This window comes from Asterias amurensis, chromosome 9, assembly GCF_032118995.1.
Source record: "Asterias amurensis chromosome 9, ASM3211899v1".
NCBI classification, from domain to species: domain Eukaryota; kingdom Metazoa; phylum Echinodermata; class Asteroidea; order Forcipulatida; family Asteriidae; genus Asterias; species Asterias amurensis.
This window is the reverse complement of record NC_092656.1, coordinates 7,072,252-7,097,063: the sequence shown is the minus strand read 5'-3', so window position 1 is coordinate 7,097,063 and position 24,812 is coordinate 7,072,252. Positions and strand designations below refer to the sequence as shown.

At 37.1% G+C, this 24,812-nt stretch overlaps 1 protein-coding gene across 2 annotated transcripts in view; it reads right to left on the bottom strand.

Annotated features, from left to right (window-relative positions):
- The window catches only part of LOC139942109 (uncharacterized), a 118,351-nt gene extending 93,817 nt beyond the window's left edge, over nucleotides 1–24,534 (bottom strand). Inside the window, exons 1-8 of one of the 2 annotated variants that reach the window (XM_071938809.1) lie at nucleotides 24,512–24,534; nucleotides 20,454–20,861; nucleotides 20,016–20,058; nucleotides 19,559–19,766; nucleotides 18,473–18,526; nucleotides 15,596–15,705; nucleotides 13,965–14,089; nucleotides 11,603–11,746 (exon numbers count right to left, since the gene is read on the bottom strand). In XM_071938809.1, coding sequence (XP_071794910.1) covers nucleotides 11,603–11,746; nucleotides 13,965–14,089; nucleotides 15,596–15,705; nucleotides 18,473–18,526; nucleotides 19,559–19,766; nucleotides 20,016–20,058; nucleotides 20,454–20,748 — 979 coding nt within the window. In that variant the 5' untranslated portion in view covers nucleotides 20,749–20,861; nucleotides 24,512–24,534. The remainder of the gene's footprint in view (nucleotides 1–11,602; nucleotides 11,747–13,964; nucleotides 14,090–15,595; nucleotides 15,706–18,472; nucleotides 18,527–19,558; nucleotides 19,767–20,015; nucleotides 20,059–20,453; nucleotides 20,862–24,511) is intronic. The other variant, XM_071938810.1, reaches the window with a different exon arrangement.
- Nucleotides 24,535–24,812: the final 278 nt, after the last annotated feature.

Genomic DNA, 24,812 nt, shown 5'->3' with positions numbered 1-24,812 from the left:
AGTCCAAAGTTTTTCCCCGTACCAAATAGGCCTAACACGAATGGAATTCCTGTTCACCTACATCCTTAAATGGACTGTGAAGGGGTAACCTTGTTTCAGCCCCATAAGTAGGGGACAACGTGCCCCTGGTGACAGCTAATCTGGGTCGACAGCCAAAGTCAGTTAGGTGTAGCCCCTCACCTTGAAGTGCAGTCCGGGTCTTGTGAGTCGATAAATTAAAAACATTATAAAATTATGGCAGAAGGAGGGAGGAAAATGTCCCTCTCAGATTTGTTTTTAGAAATAAAAATATTTAAAAAAATTAAATAATCTTTCATCTAATACCTTGAACAGTTCAGTTGAAAGGTGTTAGTCATTCAAACGAATTATTAACAAAAGTAGATCAAGTGTGATCCATGAATACAAGAATAAAATTGTTGTTGTTGTTCTTAATTAATAATAAATTCTTATATAGCGCATTTCACAATAAACCGTATCAATGCGCTTTACATTACATTCTTAACAACAGCTATTAAAATTGACCGAGATTTTGTCTGAGTTTCTGTCTGCATTTGATCGCTATAAAGTTCACATGTAGAGTCACACTGTTATAAATGATGTCACAATACCCTAAAGAAAGTACAGATGTACCCCCAGTTCAGTTCAACTCTTCAATGTACACAAGAACGCATGGGAGTTTGTTTCAACAGAAATCAATATGACTTTAATAGATGTAATATCAGCTAGACACTTAACCATCATCTACATACTGTGTTCATCTTGAAAAATAATTGCGACGAAAATGTTTCTACCACGTGAGACTCAAATGACCAGCTGATCTTACTTCAATGGCCAGACGTAGTCTGTCTCTCAAAATAAAATATATAAAAAAAGTTTCAAAACAACTGGACATGGTAATCTATCCGGGCAAATTAAGTTGAAAAACACACGGTGTACTATGGTTAAACTTTTACCAAAAATAGAACAGTAAGTTTGCTAAGTGAATTACATTAATGACTTTGTGTTTAGCAGGGATGTGATGGGCTGTTGGAAAAAAAAACTGTGAGTGCAAAACGTGAAAGCTTGCAAGCGCGAGGCCTGCTTACATACAGCTATATCTTTGGATTAAGAGACCTACTCTGCAATCTCGGACGTTCTATATGCTTTTTTATTACATATTTTATATATGGTTTTTTAATTATATAATAAATAGGGTAGATGGCCTTAGCGTTCGATCCGAACCGGACCTTCTTCAGAGGCATAAAACAAGTACAAACAAATACATATCCGTTTATAGAAAAAGAGAGGGGAAAGGGATTAAGGGAAGGATCCAGAAAGAAGCGGGAAAATAACAGCCAATCAAAGTTTCTATTTCAGAAACAATTGGTGGCTATTTTATTATATATGTAATATTTTTTTTTTTTTTTGGGGGGGGGGGGGGTGGTAAAAAACGGATCTCCAGTTTAAAACAGAGAAATCACATCCCTGATTCAGTTTTAAATCACTAAGGATATGCCCAGTTTCAAGTGGACTATCAAAACAAAATATAATCCTTCTTCTGGTTTTACGACTTAATTTTGTTCCTATCTATTGTTTATTTTTGTTACTGAATGCTAACAAAATCTACTCTTTACAAAGAGATGACAGTCCGACCGACGACAGACAATTTGAACACAAAGTGAAATGCAAAATGACTTAGACGGTTACATCATAAATTCAAAGTGAAGGATGCACGTTGAATGAACTATGCTTAACTCTCAAAGCACATGTTTGGCTTCAAAAGTCTCCATTTTGATTTGACTTGAATGGTCAACTTAACTCAAAATACAGCTATAAGCTTGTCACTTCAATGCTAAAATAAGAGTGGACTTGACCAGACATCTTAGAAAAGAATTCAGACCAAGATTGGGACAAGAAGACTTTGAGAAGGAGATTAAGACACAGAAACTTTAGAAGAGATTTTTGAGAGATTTAAAAGAGCTTGGTTAAAAAACCTTAAAAAGATTTTGAGGAGATTTGGAAACATTTTGGAAGAGACTTAAAATAGATTTGAAAGAGCTTTAGAATAGGTTTGAAATAGATTTGAAAGAGCTTCAAAAGAGATTTGGAAGAGTCTTGGAAGAGATTTGAAAGAGATTTGAAAGAGATTTGGAAGAGATTTCTAGGAGCTTTGAAAGAGATTTGGAAGAGATTTGGAATAGGTTTGAAATAGATTTGAAAGAGATTTGGAAAATATTTTGAATAGATTTGGAAAAGGTTTCGAAGAGATTTGAAAGAGATTTGAAAGAACTTTGGAAGAGATTCAAAATAAATTTGGAAAAAATTTGGAAGAGATTTGGAAGAGATTTGGAAACTGAAAGAAGAGAAGGACTTATTGGCCCGATCACAAGACGTACATCAGAGGCCAGGTGTTTGAAATATCTCAGACAATAATGAAATATATAAAGATACAACATTACATGATGCATTGAGGGAGGGTTGGTCCTTGAACTTACATTTTCCACAGAGATATTTAACAACTGAAGGTTTTGTTTCCATGGCAAAAGAGAAGAGAATGTTGCAATTAGACTCATCTTCTTGCAACATTATCTTTCTGCCATGGAAACCTCAGAATTTGGAGAGAAAAAATATTTGAATTGCAACAAAAGCAAGCCAACATAGTTAAAAACATGTTAAATGTGCAAGTAGTTTGGCAAAAATCCAACATTTCATGTGAATACTCCGTTGTACTAGCTTTTTAAAACTCTTTCAGTGCCAAGGTCATACACGTACCATTTATTTTATGTATTTTGAAAGTGCCAATATCGTACATGTAGGCTCTTTTTATGTACCAAAAAAGTTGAACATGTACGCCCCACAACTTGCATGTTTCACAATAGGGCATTATCACTCTAATGTATACAATTACGTACATGTACTGTACAACCTGGTTTTATCATCGGTTCATGCACGAGGGCATATCGTTTTCCAAGCTTTTCTAATGTTTTCTATTTTTAGCTACGATCGATACCGCCATTGGTCGATCATTCGTCTGCTTGTTTGTAATTACACTTTGAAACAATGGCAGACCACAGGAAATAAACATCACTCTGTACAGAAATACCTTTTACAGGGAAGGTGCACGCTTGGTAATTACTCAAAACAAATATTAACTTAAAAACTGACTTGGTAACGAGCATTGGATAGCTGTTGATAGTATAAAACACTGTGAGAAACGACTCCCTCTGAAGTAATGTAGTTTTTGAGAAAGAGGTAATTTCTCACTAAAATAATAAAAGACTTCTAGCTAGAAGTCTTTTATTCCTATCTGAAAGCACACAAATTCGTCCAACAAGGGTGTTTTTCTTTCATCATTTTCTCGCAATTTCGATGACCGATTGAGCCCAAATTTTCACAGGCTTGTTATTTTATGCATATGATGGGATACCAAGTGAGAAGACTGGTCTTTGACAATTACCAAACATGTACCTTCCCTTTAAAGATACATTTTGTTTTGTCAAAACCTGGAAAACTGGGCACTTTAGGTCTAAAACACGAACAAAATGCTGGCCCTGAAAGTGTTAATGTGTCATGACAAGGTTTTCTGACAATGATGGCGTAGAATTTAGGATAGGTATGTGGACTTTGGATTGACAATAGCTCTCAAGTTTGAAGTCATTAATGCACTCTGATTGCAACATTAATGCATCAGTACAGTATGGAGCACAAAAGAGGTTTTATCAAATATTTTAAAATAGGTTTGAACTAGATTCAAGTCATTAATGCTCTCTGATTATAGAAGTAATGTATAATAGTATGGAGATTGAATTATATCAAACAGATTTGATTTTTTTTTTTTTACATTGGGTTATTCTTTTTTCCGATGGATAGGTTAACATGAATAAATCAAGGATGATCCAAATTCTAAGATAAAAATAAAATGATTTTGGGGGTTTATATTGATATAAAAAATAAAATGAAAGTAAACCAAATTCATAATTTATTACAATGGAATAGAAGAAAGCTATCAATTTCTACACACAAATTGGGTCACTAGGAAAAAAACTGTTTGTATTTATTTATTTATTTATTTAGTCTTTTTTTCAAGGAGGGATTTAAAGTTTGCCGCTTGCGGCATGAATTGATTTGTAGGAGTAAGTATTGATCTCATGGGTAGCGTGTTAACTTTTAAAATCTAACACCAACTTCCGAGTGTTGTACTTTTCACAGGCAGCAATTTTTTAAATCTAGGTTAGGGACACATTACTTGTTTGCATTTGGATGAGCTGATATATTTTCCGTTAACTTATTCAATCTGATTTTGACTGTCAACACAGGGCATTGTACTAATTGCTTTCTAAAAAATTTGTATCATAAAATAAAATAAAATAATTTTGTTTTTACCCTAACACCAATGTTTGAAGCACTGTGTACTCAGTATTTTCTCGACCGTACAGGCATTTTACTCGGATGGGATTCATAACCCATTACTTTTGCAATTGTAGAGCAGATGTCTTACCAACTAGCCCACCGATATTGTTCGGCAGCTAGAGGCAGTTTAAATTCCTTTATTTCTAGCAGCGGGTACAGCTACCGGGCAATCTCGGTGGTCCAGTTGGTTAGACATTTGCTCTAAAATGACAAAGGTAGTTGGTTCATTTCCCATCCGGTTAGAATGCCTTTGATTGTTTTTCAAAGAACTCAGTACAGTGCTAACACACATTCTTTATCCCTGATGCAAATTTAGAAGTTTTTATTGTAGAGTTTGCACCTACATCTACCACTGGGCAGCTTTGGGAAAACAGACTTTCACTGCAAAGTTTCTAAAGAGTTCTAAGATTTATGGTCGGACAAAGGATATCACCTAATGATACTGTATGAGACTGGTCCCATTTTCACTAATTTGATAATTACAGTAACAAATTACTTCTGATGTGTATGGAAAAAAAGTACAACTTGAAAAAGGAAATAATTTGTAACATGTGTTTCTCAAGACTCAAAAAAATGTGATGAATTCCCTCTCGTAAATAACCCTCCACCCCCTAAAAAAAGAAACATTCCCCTGAAATGAATCCTGAAATTGGACACTACTGTAAATCAGTCTGCCATGAATAATCAACATGTTTCCATTTATCACATTCTCATACACGGAATCCAACGTCTTCATATTCTATGTTGTTTTGAAGGAATTTGGTAATTTATCACGATTGGTGACATGATGTCACTAGGATGTAAACTGGCGTTGTGGATTTGGGCACTTTCAAAAACTTTATTTGCAAGGTTTGTGACTTTTTAAAGGGATTCATAAACTAGCTTTTTTTCAGCCTTTAAAGTCGCAGTAAATTGCATTGTTAAGTGCACACCTGGAAAATTACTTTCAAATGCTAAAATTGTGATGAAATCAAACTGAATTCGATTACACTGAATTGGTATTTCTTCTATACCCTGACATACAAGAATGCTGAATTTCAATCTGTGAAAATGTAATTCAATAAGGTTTTCCACAGGTTGATTTTATGGGATTGTATACTTCTCCGAAACTAGACAGTTTGAATTGCACATCAAGTTGTATTTAGGGTTCTGGGCCCAATTGCTTATCACCGAATTCTGCGCTTACGATCAAGATTCCCCACTTACATGCAAGCGCCCAATTTCTGTGCTAGCCTTGTAAGCGAAGAATGCATAGTAACGCGGAGTACGTACGCGCAGAAGCCAAAATTCGCCACTAACCCGTGAAATATGCTTGTTGTAAGCACAGAATTCATTGCCTCCATAAGCGCCGATTCTGTGCTTACGGTAAGCAGAGCCATGAAATTGGGCCCTGGTTGGTTTTCTGTAGTGGTATCTTTCCTCGCCTTCCACCTCTAGGACCCTACATGTACGGATTGGGTTTTCAGTCACTACCTGGGCCTAATTTCATGGCTCTGCTTACCGTAAGCACAGAATCGGCGCTTACGAAAGCAGGGAATTCTGTGCTTACGGCAAGCGTATTTCACGGGTTAGCGGCAAATTTGGGCTTCTGCGCGTGCGTACTTCACGTTACTAGGCATTCTACGCTTATATGGCTAGCGCAGAAATTCGGCGCTTGCACGTAAGCGGAGAATCGCGATCGTAAGCGCAGAATTAGGCGGTAAGCAGAGCCATGAAATTGGGCCCTGACTGCGTGGGTTTCCCCTGAAATAATTCTCTTGGATTTTCCTACCACATCTAAAACTGAAACTTCTTTCCTAGCTTCTCTCCATTGGGTTCTTGGCTAGTGCAAGTACAATGATTCAGTTCACTTTTCTGAGAGTCCTTGGCCTCACAACCAAAATAACATGAAATCAAATGAAATAAAATAGTCTGAAGTCAAGACTCTAACAGCTCCCCGAGTGTTGCACTTACTTTGGAGGAATTACTTTGGAGGACTCTCACCGTCACAAATAAATATTTAGAAGTTTGGGAACAAAGCCTATTGTCTATTTTCCCTTGTACTAAATTCAAACCTTTTAAAATTGTTTGAACGCAAAAAGAGGAAGAGTTGAGATCAAATTTTAGGCCCAACATGTATCCGAATCTTGACAAACTAGCTGGTAGTGGTTAATTTGGTTGCATCTTCTCTAAGATGCAGTGTATGTTCGATTAAATCGTACCGATTGTGACTAAATGTATGTTTCTGAAATCCAGCGGTGTACCAACATCGATTGCTTCATCATTTACCGTCAAGAGTTTAAGCTCAACCAAAAACCTGTTTACACCATATAAAAACAACTATTGATTTAACCAAAGATGATACAAAAACAAGAATTGTCATGACTGAAAAGCAACCGTCCAAAAAGAAAAAAAAACACGACCCAACCTTGAGTGCTATGATTAAATTGGAAGGGATGCCGTTAACGAGCAGAGGAAAAAAAGAGGTAAACATTTGCAGTTCCTTGTCCTTGAGGTAAATTAAAGGCTGCTCATTTTGAGCTACATGTGATTATTTGCGATCATTTCATACAGTGTTAGATCATTCTGTGGTGTGAGAATGATACCACTGGCGCCAAACATTTTCTCTGAGTGGGTATGGTTAAAATCACATAGTGTAAAAATATGCACAATGTATAATTGGGGTTTTAAAAATAGTTAATTTAAACCCTCTAAAAGAAAATTGGTTTTAACTGCTGCGTCCAATTTTTTCTCTAAAATGGGCATGGTTGAAATCACACGAGTATCACATGGTCCCATTTACCTTCCATGTGACAGTCAACAATGAAATGAAGGCCGGTTCAATATAGTTTTCTAATAATATGTCCGCTCCACTTCTATACAACAGGCCTTGAACTTCGCTCTTGAAGGGGGACAGCTATTTTCCCCTGTTGGTGAAATATTCTACGATTACCAGAGGAATTAATGGTGGTGTCTATTGTTAATTGCTCTCTTGTAGATCCTGGCTTGTGGTAATGACGGGTATCTTCACTAACAAGACCTTCAATCCCCTTGTTAGTACACAAGTCTGTAACTGATGATTGCTAAACAAACAGCGAATAATTACACGAAGGTCAAATGTCATAAGTAAAGTTCCCTTCTGGCTCTCTAAGGCCGTATATTTTGGCGGCTACAGCTACGGCTACGGCAATTATTATGTTTATTAATTTAATATTATGTATTCCCATAAAGTTAATTATTGAGTAAGCCCTATGTTCCTTAATTATACAACCAAACAAACATTACTTTATATGGCAGTAATGTAAAACTTACTAACTAAGAATACATCATGTATTTCAACTTTTGATAAAACTATATGTAATGTAGGCCTATGATTGTTTGGTTACTTGTTTTTGTTTTGTTTGTGTATTCTTTTCTTTTGTTTTCCTTTTGTTTGTTTTGTTGCTGTCGGGGGAGGGGTTTGGGTATTTTTTTGTTTTTATTATTTTTTTAAATTATTACTACTATTATTATTTGTGACCGTTTACAAGTTCGGATCATTTACAACTTTTCACTACACAGCTTTAATATACACCATTTGAATATGAGCAATAGAGCATTGCCCCCCCCCCCCCCCACCCAACACAGAGCCACGACCACCAGCTCCAACCACAAGCACTAGCACAAGTCTGAAAACCCCCTTATCGTTAAAAGAGAGCTCTGGGTCTGGGGGGAGAGTAGTGGACATGATTGAACGTGACCGCCTCCTCCACAGTTTACCTTCTACATATAAAAAGAAGGAAGCTACGCTGCTAATAATTTTTGTGTGTAGATGTTTTTATATTCCAGATAAAATATTGATGTATTTTGATAGGTTGGTCCATAGAACTACACAAGGAACACTGGCCAATAATTAAACAATAGACCAATTAATGCAAACAACTCATTAAGCTCGGCCTCTATCAAAATAAGCCAGTAGTCTAACAAATAAAATCATCCATTCATTGTTCATTCAAATGAACAACACCAGTACCAACTGTGATCCAAAACTTTTCACAGGTTCACCGATGCATTTTTGTTTGGCTTATTATATGGGAAGGTATCAATTGATAGTCAATCTTAAAACTAATAAGGGAATCAATGTGTGGTGAAGAGGTTTTCAACTAGTGGTTCAAACCCGCGCCCACCCTGGTTCTTGATAATTTTACCGAGACGAAGTCAAGGTAAATTTTTAAGAACCAGGCCTCGGCGGGTTTAAACCACTAGTTGAAAACTGATTCAGCACACTTTGAGTCCCATTAATAAATACCTTTTCGGTCAAAAAACATCAACACTTCTTGGTCAAAAGGTAAAATAAATGCAAACATTATAATTGTTCAATGATTTCTTTCAACACAGCACCCCTCCAGCTATGAAATGTTAAAGCCCTCCGCCACCCTTAGGTAAACAGCTCCTTATAAGGGAATGCTGTGTGCGTCATGCGTATCGCGTGATCTGGCACAAATGTTTCAGCCGTTACTCTTGACCAATAGGAATGAAGAAACTGTCTTATAAGCGATGGTGCAAGCTCGCGTGTCACGCCCATGTTATAACACTTTTTACTGGTGTTATATCATCCGTTAAACAACCCCTCGTGATGCCCTATCTACCAATCAGAATGGATAAACTGTCTTAGGTATTTATGAATGGCAGTTAAAACTTTTGGTTAGAAGCCTACAGTAGCTTATTTAAAGCATTTAAAAAAAAAACATCTTCACTTCAAAGTAATGTGGTAATGTAAAAAGATGTCGTTTATTATTCCCCCATAAATTTGAATCTGAGAAGGTAAAAAAAACTGCTGTAATTTTTCTCAGATTGTGTATTCCTATTCTCTGTGTGGTAAATAACGGCTCTGGATTTGCGCCGATATATAAAAAATGTGACCACATTTTGTAATGAATTACACGCATGTTAGTTTTGAAGGAACATGTTGCCTTGGATCGGTCGAGTTGGTCTTTGAAAAGCGATTAGCAACCATTTGTTATAAAATGCAACCTATGCCTTTAATGTAAACATCTACATTTTAAATAGGATTAAAACAATCCAACAGTTCAGAAAAACCAAAGGTTTAGGCTACTACTGCCTTGAAGATGAAGGCTTGGCATGAACAGAGATTTCCATTTGAATAATAGAAACAGGTGTATATATAGAAAGTGAGCAACAAACTGTAATTGTTTTGTTCTTTTCCCAGGACTAGAAGCAAAAAATAAAAAATGAAGGATTTTCGGATTATTGTGTTCGGTCAGGTAGAGACTCCCATTAGATCATGCACTATAAACTAACACTCATGACTAATGTAACAAGTCGATCTAATATATATAATACTCACTGGGGGAAAGTACTAGCATGAATTTAAAGAACTAAGCCGGACCAAAAACCCTTCTGGAATCCAAAACATTCACAGGGACATGAAAGATGTTTTTACTTTATCTGGAAGTTTAGAATGAGAAATAATATTTCTGCAAAAAGTAGTTTATGGTCTGAAACTGTGGGTGGGTGGGGCAAAACAAAACAAATTTTAATTGAAAAAAAAGAAGTAATATATGTTAAATAACAAATGAAAAATCAGAAGGAAAAATACCCTGATGGCCAAGATTGTCATTCCTGACTAAACTACAAAGTTGTTTGTTTAATCAAGAAAAAAGAAAAAACCAGCCATTTAAATTGACTGATGTTGGAGACCTCTGATCTAAAAAATCTGGTTTATGTGAGGCATTACTTTGTCCTTGAGTGTATCGATAATACATAGCCGGTCAGTATTTATAAATCAAAACTTGGGGCGCGGGGGGGGGGGGGGGGGGGAGGGGGGGGGTGGTGGTGGACGGCTGGGTCAAAACAATTTTCAAACAATTTTAACATTGGCTTTTCACACATACAGATTTCAAACCGCCGACAACAGTATGGGGTTTACGTGAAGGATGACTCTATATCCATTAATCCATTCATTGTCTGAGACAAGATTGACATTTAAAATGAAGGGATTAAGAAAGATTATCCTGACCTTCTAGGTATTCTGCTGGTATGGCAAACCCACACAATGGAATCAATTATGATCTCATCTAATCATTAATCATTACACACTAATGAACCTGGAAGTTACAGTTATTAGCAGGTTCAAGTTCTAGCTGTGTATGGTACAGGAGATGCAGTGTAAATACCAGTCTCACGATGATCCAGGGAGAGCGACCTTGCCCTGGGATTTTTTCACAGAACTCGGGGAAAGTACACAGTGCTTAAAGGAACTAGACATTGTCAAAGACCAGTATTCTCCCTTGGTGTATCCCCGACATAGGCATAAATAAACAAATCTGGGAAAATTTGGACTCAATTGGTTATCAAAGTTGCAAGAGAATAATGAAAGAAAAACAAGCTTGTTGCACAAAAAAATTGTGTGCTTCCAGATGCCTAGTAAAAGGCTTCAGACCCGAAGTATTTTATTATTTGAGTGAGAAATTCCCTCTTTCTCATAAACTATGTTACTTCAAAGAGAGCCGTTTCTCACAATGTTTTATAATATCAACAGCTCTCCATTGCTCGTTACCAAGTAAGTTTTTTATGCTAACAACTATTTTGAGTAACTACCAATAGTGTCCAGTGCCTTTAACACACATTGATGTAAGGGTAAAACCAAAGTTGTATTCTCTGTTCCTGATGCAACAATTTACACATGATGAATAAACTTGTTGTTCTCTCCAATTCTTTCAAATTGTGGTACATCAGGTTTTATGAGGTTGCAAATTTATGATCTTACTCTGGGGTTTGACTGGAGAGAAGAATATCCTAAAAACTGAGTAGCGGTCCGCAGGGGGAAAAACTCTCAACTGCTAACGTTAAAAGACTATTAATATACAATAAATTAAAAACTTCAAGTTTGTGCAAAATAAGACACGTAGTTAAGAGTAGATACAAATTGATTAACTATTTATTACGAGTAAACATCACAAAACTGCCTTTAAGATACAAGTTTGAAGCCATTATGGATAAAACAATACAATGGTCACACAAACTTGACAGACTATAAGAAAGGGGTTTCTGTTTAAGCTTTCTAAAGAGGCGGAACAAAAGAAGTTTCACAGCTGTGGGGAAAAGTTGTGAAGTTATCAGGTTCACTAAAAAATCAGTGATACAACAGCGCCCTCATGTGACCGATCCTTTCCAGTCAATATGGCGACCACACGTCGTCGCAATAAAGGAGTGTCAAAGACAATGGACTTACCTGTTAGAGCCACTGAATGTGCACAGCCGCCCGATGCCATGACCACATTGCTCTGACGAGTCATCATGCGAACTGGCTGTAAGACGTCCTGCCGGCGATATCCACACGCTCGACCCAAACCCCACGCGAAAAGTTCCCCAGTGTCTACCAAAACAAAAAAGAGAGAATATAAAAAAGTGGATAGAAAGTGGGAAAGGTTTGAAGCTTTTGTGTAAGTCCGCAGTATCTTCGGGAGATGGTGTATTTTTAGAGTTACGATTTCCCCTTGGGGTGTTTTATTTCTTATTTGAAGTATTGCAATGAAGGTTGGGGGGTTGGAGGTTGTTCAACTCCTGTTCTTTTATTCCTGAGGAGTTATTCGGTTTTCTATGACGATCAGAATGGTGGATCAACAGAAAGTTTACAGCATACAAACACTATTTCCTTATGAAAACAGCAAAATGACATCAGGTCAACAAAGAGAGAGTTTCGGTCTCTGCATTCTTGTTAAAGGCACTGGACACCTTTGGTAATTGTCAAAAACCAGTTATTCTAATTACAAATCTGTGAAAAATTAGGCTCAATTGGTCATCGAATTTGCAAATGAAAGACAAGACATCCTTGTTGCACAAGTCTGTGTGCTTTCAGATGCCTGAAAAAGACTTCAGGCCTGAAGTCTTCTAATTTTTAAGTGAGAAATTACCTCTTTCTAAAACAAAATACATTACTTTGGAGGGAGCCGTTTCTCACAATTTCTTATACTATCGCCAGCTCTCCTTTGCTCGTTACCAAGTAAGTTTTTAGGCTAACAATTATTTTGAGTAATTACCAATAGTGTCCAGTGCCTCTAACGGGATACATTTGGTAATTGGAATGTTGATACATACCATAAACTAACCTGCATTAACTTCATTTTAAATTGTGGTAGTGTTTTTAAGATATTGGTGAAAAATTTGGAGCGGTTTTGTCCACACAGGGGGAATAAGATTCTGCAATTGGGATACACAATCTGAGAAAACGTTACTGGCAGCAGCGCTTCTCAGATTCAAGTTATGTAGGGATAAAAAGTGATATCTTTTTCCATATAACCGTTGTACTTCGAAGTGAAAAGTTTCTCAAAATGCGTCATACAGTCCAAAGCTGCTGTACTTCTTTCCAAGTAAGTTTTTATTACCGTTAATTTTCAGAGTCATTACCAAACGTAGTGAGACCCTTTAAGGCAGGAATAACCTTACAAAATTAGGACGTTCAAATCGGATGAATTATGAGCACAAGGAATGCTTTATCGAAGGAAGAAGAACCTGATGTAGTTTTTTTTACTGTTGGATAAATATAGGTCTCATTGTAACAGACTATAAAGGCCTTCATGCCGAGTGAAGACCAACTCTTAAATTTATAAACCTTCCATAAATACCCTTGTGTTTTGTTCACAAATGCCCTTGTGTTTTGTTCACAAATGCCCTTGTGTTTTGGGGGGTTAAAGCCATTATACCCTTTCGGAACAGATTTTTTTTTTTTTAAATCACAAATTTACAAATAACTTACAGTGTTTGCAGAAGGTAATGGTAAAGCTTCTCTAGAAAGAAACACATGTCATGACACGGCGTAACGTGAGAAAACAAGGTAGGGTTTTCCCGTTATTTTTTTTCCCGACTCCGATGACCGATTGAGCCTAAATTTTCACAGGTTTGTTACTTTATGTATAAGTTGTGATACACGAAGTGTGGGCCTTTGGACAATACTGTTTACCGAAAGTGTCCAATGGCTTTACGTAACAAAATTTGTTATTCTTGTTGAAAAAACGAAGACGATGATCAAGGATAGTTGGAAGAGGTGCCTCTTGTGACCCACCTTCATGACCTTGGGACAGAATTAAACTGCAATCCCAGCCATATCTCGTTGGGCCCCCGCACCCATTCAATGTTGGCTCTCAATGCGCGGCCTGCGTTCCAGCTGGGGTTATTAACAACATTGAGCAAGGGAACAGGGGATGATATGAGGTCTGTTTGAAACTGCAAATCAGACATTTTGCCACGTCGCAGTTTGTTAGCGTTCATGGTATCTGGTGCCCTTCTCAACCTAGCATCACTGATAATAGCCGCACAGGCACCCAACCAAAAGGATGCTTTCACAGGGGAAAGGGCAAGGATAGGAGCAATCAGCAGGCTCCATCTAATTTAGCCAATCAGACATTTCACAACACGGTAGTTACAAGGACATTTCTGCAGGTCAGAGGTCAGCATCCAAGATGGAGCCACCAAGTCCAACAAATCAGGAGGTCTATCCGAAACGTCAAAACTAACGTCACCAAAAGCCAAGATGGTACAATTCAAATCCAAAGATATTCTGATTCAAACTTACATCTCTTATAGTATATAATTACCTGTAACCACTAAACTATGGTTTGCCCCACAGGCAATGTAAACTACCCCCTCTAGTGACTCCAGAGACTTGGGTGAAACTCGCTCTTCCAGGTCACCGCATCCAAGCTGTCCAAAGCTATTTGATCTGCGTAGAAATAAGAACAATCATTGGCTTGTTTTATTCTTAAGTGGCATTTCTCTCTATAGTGTAGTGTAGTCTGGTCTCAAGTGTTTTACTTATAAATGTGTTTCCTAAAACCATCACAGCCTTCTGTGCACTGACTCAGTGACTCACTGCTAAACCAACAGAGGGCGCTATTACAACTTAATGGTCATCATTCTCAGGTTAAAGCATTGGCCAACTTCAATACAAAGAGGCACAAGGGCTTTGAATATGCATGTATTATGGCCATTACAAATGTTTGCCCTGTTTAATTGTCTTTGGGTACCTCCATGGGGACCCATATACCCACTTGGGTGCAGCCACTTCACCTGTATCATGCATAACCAGCAAATATTAATAGTAATATTGTTGACTCTTATAATAATAGCACATTTCCAATTAAAGAATGATAATTGAGCTTCAAACATTATTAACCCTGGTCACTAGGCCATACTTTTTATTCCTTAAAGACACTGGACACCTTTGGTAATTGTCATCTCACTTGGTGTATCTCAACATATGCACAAAAATAACACACCTGTGATAATTTGAACTCAATTGGTCGACAAAGTTGCGAGATAATAATGAAAGAAGAAAAAAAAAAAAAAAAAAAACTTGTCACACGAAGTTGTGTGCTTTCAGATGCTTGATTTTTAGACCTCAAAATCTTTTGAGGTCTCGAAATCAAATTCATAGAAAAAATTACTTCTTTCTTGAAAACTATATACTTCAGAGGGAGCCGTTTCTCACAATGTTATATACTATCAACAGCTCCCCTTTACTCGTTACCAAGTAAGGTTTTATGCTGATAATTATTTTGAGTAATTACCAATAATGTCCACTGCCTTTAAACCATCCCAGCTCCCTTGGGAGTGTATACAGCCAGTGCTGCCAAATATGTAACGCACTAAGCTCAGCTAAATCACAAGAACCTTCTCTACCCTCGCAGGTACCCATTTTATACGCCGACGTGTTCAAGAACACAACTGTCATGACCAGGATTCAAACACGAAATCAATTTCTACTCTCGCAGGCACCCATTTATACCCCTGGGTGAAGAGAAGCAATACATTGAAGTATCTTGCTCAAAGACACAAGTTTCATGACCAGGATATTAACCCACATCCAATGACTAAACCACCAGGGCCCAATTTCATGGCTCTGTGCAAGCACCGGATTTCTGCGCTAGCCTTGTAAGCGTAGAATGCCTAGTAACGTGAAGTACGCACGCGCAGAAGCCCAAATTCGCTTGCCGTAAGCACAGAATTCCCTGCTTCCGTAAGCGCCGATTCTGTGCTAACGGTAAGCAGAGCCATGAAATTGGGCCCAGGACTTGAGTTTGATCGCTCTAAACTGCTCGGCCATGACACCCAATCAGACATGCAGTTTAGCATTGTGCGTTTCCTTTTACCCACATCCCCCCCCCCCTCTGATCACCACCCATCTCCACTGGGTACATTCATGATACCCCTGTTATATATAACTCACCCACATGCAGCCACGATACCCGTTTCATACAAGAACAAGGTGTGCTTCTCTCCACAGGCTATCTGCTTGACTTTCTGATGTGCAATGGGACTCAACTTATGAGGCAAGACCTATATCAACAAATTAAATATATTCAACAATCAAGAACTATTGGCCAGAATGTTTAAAAAATTGATTTATTTTATTCACGATATATCGCCGACAATATATTGCGATATTCGATATAATCGGGATTAATTAAATTTGACATCATCAGTCTTCAAACTCCCAGTTTGCAAGATGTCTCATATCGCGATATATCGATATTTCGATTAAAACCAAATCACTCCGATATCGAAATCGTTTCCAAATTAGTATCGCGATATTCGATAATATCGTGGTATCGCCCAAGCTTATGAACAATAATACCTCACTGTGTAGATTCTTGAACAAAATATATAAATATACCATTCATTCAAATTTTCTGACGACATAATGAAGTATACTTATAAATACCCATCAAGACAAATGAAATCAATCTTCTCAGTCATCTAGTACTTGTTCAAATATATATAAAAAAACACTCTCCACTACCAAACTACTTTAATATTAATTGTTTTAGAGTGTAAATGTTTATAAAAAGCAATTAGTCAGTTGGGTTATCTCAGTTATAAATCATTTTGTCGTTATCACATGATTTGAAACAGAGAAAAATCCTAGGATAATAAAGAGAGCACAAAGTATTAAGATTTTAAAAACTTCATTAGGAAAATTAGATTGTAAGTAAGAACATCTCTGTAGAACTGTTAATTCACACCATAGGGCCTTATAAAGCCTTAAATACAGTGAAATAACTAATTTCATTAGGATTAAGTAGAACAACATCTTTCATGCAGAGCATGGGCTGTCTAAAGAACAATAGTACCCTGGTAATTAAAGACACTGGACACTATTGATAATTGTCAAGAACTAGTCTTCACAGTTGGTGTATCTCAACATATCCATCAAATAACAAACCTGTGAAAGTTTGAGCTCAATCGATCGTCGAAGTTGCGAGATATTAATGAAAAAAAACACCCTTGTCGCACCATGGTCACACAAAGTTGTGTGCTTTCAGATGCTTGATTTCGAGACCTCAAATTCTAAACCTGAGGTCTCGAAATCAAATTTGTGGAAAATTACTTCTTTCTCCAAAACTATGTCACTTCTGCAGGAGCTGTTTCGCACAATGTTTTATACTATCAACCTCTCCCCATTACTCGCAATCAAGAAAGATTTTATGATAATAATTATTTTGAGTAATTACCAATAGTGTCCACTGTCTTTAACAAGAGCAAGCCATACAACAGCTCAATGTTTCTACAAAAATGGTACACAGGCCTTGAACATCGCTCGCCTCTGAAGGGGCACAGCAATTTTCCTCTAGTAAGGGGCACTCCTAAGAGGAAATACAATGGAATTGGCACTTTGCACGGGGCACCATTGCAAACACAAAGGGGCACTATGGCAATTGCTGTGGGTGTTGTGGGTTATTTCAAAACAGGCCTGGAATTTCACAAACCACAGCCACTGTTGCCCTGGTCTCAGCCTTGGTGCTCCTCTAAACGTTTCCCACAAACTTAATGATTTTCCAATGGAAGTGCCCTTTGCAAAAATGAAAATGGCCTTGTCCTCTTTCAGATGAAATTCCAGGCCTGTCGAGGCCTGGCTACCATTCCTGGCTACCATTATCGTACAGAGAGATTTCTCTCTGATGAGGTGTCCTCCATAAAACAACTTTTGTTACAACAGTTTCATGACATCTTTCAAGTGTCAATTACAGGTTAAACTGAGTCAACATTCAGAAAGGCCATCTGTGGATGTGTTAGGGCAAACAACTAGGTAATTAATATTGTTGTTAGATCTATAGAGAAATGTGCAAACTAAGCATGACCCCTCAAAAGTACATGCTGTTGTGCTCGGGGTGAAAATGGAAGTTTAAAATCAAAAGTACCTTGACCATAACTAGGAGCATTAATATAAACAGGAAAGGTACAACAATGAATTTTAACACTATGTTTTTACTAAAAACCATTTAGTAACAAAGGCAAACTTTGTGGAAAATTGTTTTTTGGGAGATTCTTCAAATCATGTTTTGGATAAAAAACTTTAAGTTGGTAAAATTGCTTTACAATATTTAACGATAACTAAGAATAACACACTGCCTTGACAGTTTTAATGTCTTGCCAATCATAATCAGCGTTTCTTATTTTCAAAAAATTTAAAAAAACATCAGAATAATTTAGAAAACATCAGAATAATTTAGAACGATCGATTAGGCTGTTCTAAATCATTTGCAAAATGTGCCTTCAAAGATCTAGTTAATTTTTGACCGGGGATATAGAATATAGTTTGGTTTTTACCCTTATACCCTTTTGTGTATTAAGCACTGTACACTCAGTACTTTCTAGAGTTCTGAGAAAACATCCAAAGACAAACCACTTGGGTGGGATTCAAACCCACAACCTTTGCATTGTTAGAGCAGATGTGATTCGAATTGCCTCTAGATATTAACAAGCCAGCTCGGTGGTCTAATGGTAAGACGTCTGCTCTAGCAATGCAAAGGTCCTGGGTTTGATTCCCATCCAAGTGATTTACCTGTGTATTTCTTCAAAGAACTCGGGAGTACTGAGTGAGTACACAGTGCTTAATACACATCGATGTACGGGTGAACACCAAATTATATTCAGAGGTATTCTTGACAATTCTTTCAGAGTAAGAAGTCTGGATCAGCCCCTTGACTGTTGTACCTTTCCTTTCATTTTAGAGTTATTAAGTTATTAGCACAACCAGCAAAATGTTAAGAACGAGAAGCAGCAAAATTTGGCGCGAATATATAGCCATGCCATAACTCTATACCTCATCACAGGCGTTTTTTCTAGCCAAGCAATGTAGCAGATATTGACGAGAAGCCTGCAAAAGAGACATGACCCACAGTTGGATTTATCACTCTCAAAAATATCTTGATTGATGCCTTGGTTAGTAAGCTAGGAATCTCAACACAGTAATTTTGTTTGGTTTAGCAGTGGTGTCTCGCTAGATTAGCGTTTTCTTGATCACGTTTTTGGAGTCCAGCTTCTCTATGACAAACTTATAGAAGACCCCAGTTGCATATGGCGTCACACTCTCAAAAAGTGCCATCCCTGAGGCCAAAAGGAGGCAGATCATTGGACGACACTCATGGGGTGACAGGTCTTTTTCTGTAGCCGCGCCACGCATCTGGAACTCTCTACCACTTAATCTTCGATCTTGTCTTTGTACCGCAAAATTCAAGTCGCTTCTCAAAACTTATCTTATGTCACAGGTTTTCAATGACTAATTTGTTGTGTCTGTTTTTCTTTGTGTTGTGTTTTTGTTTTGTTTTGTTTTGATTTACTGCGCCTTGAACACCCAGCAGGGTGGATATGTGCGCATTACAAGTCTTATTATTATTATTATTATTAAATGCTGTTCTTTGGGTGTAAAACTAAAAGCGTATGCATGACCTCAGTGTACCTGGTAGCATCTCTCGTTATGCAAGGGGGTGTCTATTTATTTCTATTAGACCCCCTTACACAACGCAGAGCGCACCTCTCAACAATACGCACCGTGAAAGTACCAAGTATACAGTGCATACATATCGCTGTAAGGGTAAAAGCCAAACTATATTACATTTTGTTTATCACCTTTGTCCTTTTGGGTGGGAGGGGCTTTGATGTATCGAACTTGGGGGAAGCCAATTGGTGGGAGGACAAGGGGAAGCTTTGGAGCAGGGGAGATGATCAATGTTGAAGTCGGTTACACCAGTGTGTAACGGACGTACATTTAACAACCAACTTTCTGAAGACAATCGGAGCACACTGATCGAACCTCTGACTCGTTAATCACCGGTTCTTTTCAGAACCAACACTAGTCAAAAAGAGATCACATGGTGTTACCACGATACTCTTATAGTAACCAACATACCTGATTATCTTTATAGTTTTCTATTCGGAAATCATATCCAAGCTGTGCGTAGAAGTTGTTTCCCCAGCTGAAGCACACCCCGTTCTCCAACCACAGGGTGGTATGACGACTCCCACAAGCTACGCCTTTGATGGGCGATACTTTGCCCTCGCTGGGTAGTTGAACCTTCTGGGGTGTAAGATGCGTATCTTTGTTTCCACAACCAAGTCTGACAAATTAAGCATTGTAAAGATTTATCATAAAAAGACAATTCTTGAATTAATTTGGGGCAAACTGAATATATCATCCACATCAATCCTTCAATAACCTGTACAAAAATTTTCAGCATCAGTTAAAGTGGTCCATTTTAAAGCGGTATTTAATTCAAATATTATCTGAGAAAAAAAAACTAATTGAAAATCTCTTGTGTTGTAATTTTTAGGCTATTAGAAATAAGATTCCTGTCTCATGTACTTACTGACCACTGTTGCCATTGCCCCATGTATAAATCTCATCAGTATCTGAAAATAACAATTCATGGACATTTAATTATTACACAAGTACTTTTGTACATTATCTCATTTTGAACTCCTTCATCTCAAAAATATTCTCAGATTTGCTCCATCATCTTGAATACCTCTTCAAAGACAACTAATAAAGTTCAGTACAAAAATCAACGTCACCTTCAACAAAAACCTACCTACTATTAAATCTTTCAAAACTCACTGCTTACACATAGGATTCGAGCTGCCTCTAGCGACCACGTAGCTAGGTGGTCTACTTAAGGACATAATTTACTCTAGCAATGCAATGGTTGCGGGTTTGAATCCCATCAGAGTGATTTGCCTGTCAAATGACCTTCACAGAACTCGAAAAAAGTAATGAGTAAGGGTAAAAACAAATTTGCCAAACCTACCTGTCACAACTACAGAATGGCTGGATCCACATGCAAATGCCTTCAACCCTTTGACAGCCTGTCCTGAAGAAATCTCTCCCGACTTTCCTCTGGATTTGATCTTCTCATAAAAGTCACTCATGAAAGATGCCTCCGCGTTGATGTTGTTGGTGTTACCCTGGCCATGCTGTCCGAACTCCCCACAGCCCCACGAGACAATACACCCATTGTTATTATCAGCTCCAGCTTCTAGACTATTGTTGTTGGATTCAGTGAGTTTTATATCACTCCTGTCACCATTGGAGTTATCACTCATTTTGCAAATTGTTTTAATAGCGCAAAGTCTGTAGAATATGCAGAGATGTTATTACTTATCCATCCGTGGTGATACCCTGTCCATTCGATCAAAATATTATTGATCATCAGTCACTGAAATGAATGTAAAAAAATAGTTAATGGCCTGACGTTTCAACCCTAGCAGAGTCTTTCTCAAAGGCTTAAAAATTAATTGACTGACATTCCCTTGGAGTGGTTGGTAATCGCCTTGAGATGATCACCACTCATTTGCTATTGTGTGTTTTAAATGTTTAACCTTTAGCTCTTTTTAAAGTTTTTTAATATTTTTATAATGTACATGGTCTAGTGCAATTCAACCGTATCGGTTGTCATACTGTTCATTTCTTTGTAATGTTTTTATGAAATAAACCAATAAATATAAAAAATATATAAAAGATTCAACAATGAATTATGTCCTTCTTTCTCTAAGAAAGGTGTAAATAACTTAGGTATGAAATTGAAAGAGAATTACTCATTATAGTTTGAGGTTTATTCACTACCACTGTAGTTTCTTACTTGTGGCGTATCGTGGCCGAGCATTTCTAGTTCGCCGGACCCAAACGCTGGTGTTTTCAGCAACAGAGTGTTGGTTCGATACCCGGCTATGACACTTTTTTTTTAAGGGCCTACAGGGCACTTATAGGGCCTACTCAAACAATTATTGATGAACACAGTATCATAGAATGAAATCTGGAATTTGCTTTTTATCTGAAAGTGATCAATCCGGAATTTGCTTTTTAGCTGAAAGTGATCGATCCGGAATTTGCTTGAACTATCTAACTGGAACAATCCGGAAATTCTTGGTAATCTAATAGATCAATCCGGGAGTTGCTTTTTATCCGACAGTGTCTGAAATCGACCAATCTGGAAATTCTATTTTATCTAAAAGATCAATCCCGGAGTTGCATTTCGATGGATGAAGTACCGTAGAATGAAATCTGGAATTTGCTTTTTATCTGAAAGTGATCAATCCAGAATTTGCTTTCTATCTAATTGTAAACAATCCGGAAATTCTTGTTTATCTAATAGATCAATGCGGGAGTTGCATTTTAAATGTTCTAAATACAAAGCTCGAGAACAAAACATCATTTCCTTTCCTGCCTACTACTGTGTAGATGTTATAGATGTTAAATTTGTTAAAATCAGGGATAAAGAAGATTATTTTTTTTATTTTTTTACCCATACACCGATGTGTGTTAGCACTGTATACTCAGTACTTTCCCGAGTCCTGTGAAAAAAATATCACAGGCATGTTTGCTCGGGTGGGATTCGAACCCACGACCCTTGCAATTCTAGAGCAGTGTCTTACCAACTAGACTACCGAGGTTGCCCCGTAGCTAGAGGCAGTTCGAATCCTATGTTTTGGCAGCTGGTACCGCAACGATATAATAGGCCTTAGATGTTGTTTTAATTCCAAGTAAAATGTCGTTTCTATCCTGTATTTATGTTTTTTTAAGAGCTTTAGAACTACTGACAAATTATTCATCACTTTTCAAATTGTTTTTCTGAGATAAACTAAACCTTTCATCCTCATGGCCGTACTGCAGGCATCCTACAACATGTTACTTAGCAAGCCCACAAAGGTAATTGAACCAAGTAATAGTCGGATAAAGTTCTCTGGGCACAACGCACTATAAATGTAAACCAACAATTGACCAGGTGAAGAATCGTCTACTGTTTCCGTTTCTAAGCTGTCCTCAAATGTCACAAGTGAAATTTGAGTCATTTTTGTTGTTGCGGAGTTGCAACATGAGAAGTTTAAAGGAAGAATTCAATTGGCGATTGTCAAGATTACAAAGTAAAATGTCTGATTTAAACTAAGAAAATCTGTCTGACTGATAGTAACAAAATAATGCTAAATTGGATATTTTTTCCTGGAAGATTGAAATGTTGATTGTGTATGCACTGCAGGAAAGTTGCCAAGTGTAGACTTTTTTATTTGCAATGGAAATTAAAGGCACTGGACACTATTGGTAATTACTCAAAATAATTGTTAACACAGAAACTTACTTGGTAACAAGGGAGATCTGTCAATAGTAAAAACATTGTGAGAAATAGCTCCCTCTGAAGCAACGTTGTTTTCAAGAAAGAAGTAATTTTCCATTGATTTTGAGACCTCAGAACTAAATTTTGTGGTCCCAAAATTAAGCATCTGAAAGCACACAACTTCATGTGACAAGGATGTTTTTTCTTCCATTATTATCTCGCATCTTTGACGACCAGTGAGTTCAAATTTTCTGAAAAGAAAGTTCTACATGTATACAGCAGTATATTTTGAAGCAGGTCTACAAAATACTAAATACTCTATTTATTTATTTTTCTAACCCTCATTAAATAGCTTTGTTTATTGGTTATTCCTTAAAAACATTGTTTGTACTCTGTTTTCATGAAGTATGGAAATAAATATCAGTTTGAATGAATGAATGAAAGTTTGAATGAATATATCTTTTGAGCTGTTGGAAAGAAGTGATAGATCTATATAAAAAAAATACGGTTTGTTAGTTTTTTTCTAAAATGTTCATAGCTTGTGCTTACTGAGCTCTGGCCATATTCAGAAACAGGCCCGTTAAGTCTTTAACTTAAAAGTTGTACATAAAAGAAAATTATTGAAGTATCGTTGCTTTTCATAATGATCTCCAATGTAGTTAAAAATAGTTATAACCCATCATGCATTTTATGGCTATATAAAGTAATAAGTTAAATTTGTACGAACTAAAATTTGATCATGCGGCAAGAATAACAAATTAAAACGAAAGAGCATTAATTAAATTTTAAAACTATTCGTCTGAATCTGAATTATATAGCCGGCAAAGCGTCCCTCATAGGGAACATCACAAAAGCCTTGGAACTTAGTTTGGTTTGCTCATCAAGGAAGGTGGTGGTTTATTATTCCTTCTGTTCTGAATCATCTTTTAAAGCCACTCATTGGACACTTTCGGTAAACAGTAATTGTTCAATCAAAGGCCCACACTTCGTGTATCACAACTTATATATAAAATAACAAACCTGTGAAAATTTAGGCTCAATCGGTCATCGGAGTCGGGAGAAAATAACGGGAAAACCCACCCTTGTTTCCGCACGTTTCGCCATGTCATATGACATGTGTTTTAAAAAAATCCGTAATTCTCGGATAATTATTGTTTTAATATTTTTTTCAAAAAGTATAAGCATTTCATGGAATAATATTTCAAAAGAAGTCTTTCACCATTACCTTCTGTAAACCCTGTAACTTTGTAAGTTATTTGTAACTCTGTGATTTTTGGGGATTTTTTTTCTCTGTTCCGAAAATGTATTAAAAAATAATAATCTGATAATAGGCCTATTTGATTTATTAATAAAGTGGTCCTACTACTTACTATACTAGCTGGGACCCCAAAATAAAGCATCAACAAAAAATGTATCATTTAAATTATGTATTAAAGACGACAATCAAACGGCACCATCAAATTCAACAATGGGACCCCAAGAGTCAATGTGTTCGTTCATGCATGGTTCATGTGTGAACAAACATAAACAACACACACTGACCATTCACACAAACGGTCCAGTCATGCCAAGTCGACCGTCGTCCACTTCTTTTTTAGTTCCTGTGATTATTTGCACACAAAACCGTCGAAAACACACCCCAAGTACATAACAAAGTATTAGCGAACAGAAATAGTCTTTTGAAAACGGACAAAGCAATTTTATAGACAATTGTCAAGTTGAGGAAAAAGTTGTTTGAATGAAACCTGGTAACTTACCAGACGACCTCGGTCAAAGTTTGTCAAAATTGGATAATTGATAGTTATAGAACGCCTCGTGAAGCAAATGTTCAGGGTTGTAGTGTCACCGTTTTCAATCGGTGGACGTGGTGGATTGAATCCCGCCAAGACAACTGTAAAAAGTTTCACAATGACTATAGATATAAGCATTGTCATCTAGTGACTGAACTGCACTTCGCAATTACAGATGTTGAACCAACTTTTAAAATATGTTTTTGATAAAGATTGACTTGACAAATTTCTATGCTAAGCACAAATTGAGTGGAGCACCACATGCACA